At 47.7% G+C, this 2601-nt stretch overlaps 1 protein-coding gene across 1 annotated transcript; it reads right to left on the reverse strand.

The window, feature by feature from the left end:
* Positions 1 to 314: 314 nt before the first annotated feature.
* On the reverse strand, positions 315 to 2393 carry LOC6583260 (SOX domain-containing protein dichaete). The gene has a single exon (XM_002008897.4). The coding sequence runs from the start codon at positions 2108 to 2110 to the stop codon at positions 869 to 871; it is 1242 nt and encodes a 413-aa protein (XP_002008933.1). The 5' UTR covers positions 2111 to 2393; the 3' UTR covers positions 315 to 868.
* Positions 2394 to 2601: the final 208 nt, after the last annotated feature.

Below are 2601 nucleotides of genomic sequence, written 5' to 3' on the forward strand. Positions count from 1 at the left end.
ATCAATATTCTCATAATAATGAGATTATCATTTACTTACATACATACATATATTCTATATGTTTGACCCATGGATATATGTACGTTTACGTATATCATATTTTATGACATCCAGTAATGGATTTATAAATAGGCATTTACCAAATCTGTTTAGTATTTCCCAGTCTGAAATCAACTTAAGAAAAAGACTTGAGTTTCTGTTGAGTGTTTTTATCATTTTAATAAATGTTGTTTTTATTCATTTTTAAATATTTTGCATTTCCTTAAACATTACGCTTTTGTTTTAATTTTAATTTTAATACAATTAATAATACATTTATGAATATGTTTTGTTTTGTGTGTGTTTTTATTTATTTTTATGTTTTTCATTCCATTTTTTTGGATGGTGTCTTTAGTCTATAACGAATTCACGTGATATTTACAATTTGAGTTAGGGGCACAATACTCGTAACTAGGATATGAGGATGGTGCTGACAAAAACAACAAGGAGCACACTCTTAGAACTAAATAAAATTAATTTACAATTAGGTTTCGCTTTCGGTTTAGTGACAATAAATTATAGACAATATCATTACATAAATTTTAGGTAATACATATACAAATACACACACATATATGCATGCGCATCTGCATACATTATTGGCTAGGAATGTTTCTTATGTTATCTCCTCGATCTTGCGCAAAGATTGTACTAGACTTTTGCGAGCGTTGCTTCATAGAGGGCGAGAGATACTATGATAGAGAACTACTAGATTGTAATTGGCTTACATAGAGCTTTTAAAGATTTAAAACCAGTTGGATCACTTTGGGAACGCGTCAACAATGCAAATTGTACTTTACTCTGGGACAGTTCGGTCCGCCCAAGCTGCCTAATATAGCACTGGCACCGGCCGCCTCAGGGCGCTGTCCATTGAACCGTCCATGCCGTTGGGCGTGATGGTGCCGGGTGAGGAGCCCGGCGAGGATGTCGAGGATGAGGTGTAGAGTCCGGCGGCGGCGGCGTTCGCGGAGTGGGCGGCATACAGCGAAGGCGCCGAGATGCCCGAGTAGATGCCGGAGTAGAAGCTGCTCAACGAGGTGGGCGGCAACTGTGACGCTTGCTGCGCCTCCAGGTGTTTGTGCGTCTGGTTGTTGGCCGCCGCGCTCTGGTGCAGCTTCGACAGCGCCAACGGATCAAAGCCGGTGAAGTAGGGCACAGGATACGGCTGATCGAGGTGGTGTGAGGGTGCGAAATACGGTGGCAGCTGGTGGAACGGATTGTAGCCACCGCCCGCCGGACCAGCGCCAGCTGCTCCCAGCTTCTGTTGTGCCATATTCATGTTCATATTCATGTTCATGTTCATGTTCATGTTCATGTTGCTTTGCATCTGGAGTGCGCCCTGGGGCCCAGAGGCCAATGGATTCTTGGGCTTGCGACGTGGGCGATACTTGTAGTCCGGGTGCTCCTTCATGTGCAGTGCACGCAGGCGCTTGGCCTCGTCAATGAACGGACGCTTCTCCGACTCCGCGAGTAGCTTCCATTCGGCGCCCAGACGTTTCGAGATTTCGGAATTGTGCATCTTGGGGTTATCCTTGGCGATTTGACGACGCTGCAGACGCGACCAAACCATGAATGCGTTCATCGGACGCTTGATGTGTCCCTCCTGGCCAGGCGATGTGGCCAAGCTGTGCATGGAGCTGTTGCCAGCCCCAGAACCCACGCCCGAGCCATGTGTACCCATGCCCAGGCCGCCGCCCATTCCACTGCTGCCCAAACTGCTCTGACTGCCCAAGCTGCCGGCGGAGCCAATGGAGCTGTTGGGCGAAAGGGTCTGCTGAGCAGCCACGGCGTTGTGCATGTGATGCGCCATGTGGTGGCTCATGTTGTTGGCTGCTTGACTGCTGACGCCGCCTGGACCGCCGCCCGGGGATCCGCCCATGGCTGCTAGGCTAGCGGCCAATCCACCGCTCTGGGAGTAGTGCAAAACGCGCTTAATATCCATGTCCATGCTGGGGCTGAGCTGGGCATTGCCTAGGCCCTGGGACGCATAGTCGCCAGGGGAGGGTAGCTCCAAGCCCTGACCGGCGCCCAAATGGAAACCGTAGTTTGGATGTGATGATAACGTGGCCATTATGTGTTCGTTTAACACTTGATATTGTATGGAATAAATGTTCACTCCGTTTGCGTTCTTGTTCTACTCTTGTTTGTCACTTCACTGTATTCACAATGTATCTGTTTTTATTTTATTCTTTCTTTTTTTTTTGTGTGTGTGTGTGTGTGTGGTGTTCAATTAACTGTAATGTCGATAGTGCGTCTCTGTGCTTCGCAGTTTCTGTTGCTGTTGCTGATAATATTGCTCTTGCTGCTGCTTCTGTTCGGCTCAACAGCTACACACTGACTGATTTGTCTGCGCAATAATTGAGACTGACACGACTACAGTCAAATCCAGTTTTCTGTTATGCCTGCAGAGGCCGTTCTCTCTCACACTCTCTTTCTCTCTCTCGCTGGCAACACCAGCGACGGCGACGACGAACCGAACGGCGAACTGTGAACGACAACCAACCCCCTGCACAGGTAGCATTGTGTGCGCGAGCGAGATGGCCACTGGGTTGCCTTCTGCAC

This window comes from Drosophila mojavensis, unplaced genomic scaffold (assembly GCF_018153725.1).
Source record: "Drosophila mojavensis isolate 15081-1352.22 unplaced genomic scaffold, ASM1815372v1 contig_74, whole genome shotgun sequence".
NCBI classification, from domain to species: Eukaryota; Metazoa; Arthropoda; class Insecta; order Diptera; family Drosophilidae; genus Drosophila; species Drosophila mojavensis.

Bases quoted from the DNA above. Each gene is read 5' to 3' on its own strand.
- LOC6583260 (XM_002008897.4), bottom strand. From the start codon at position 2,110: ATGGCCACGTTATCATCACATCCAAACTACGGTTTCCATTTGGGCGCC.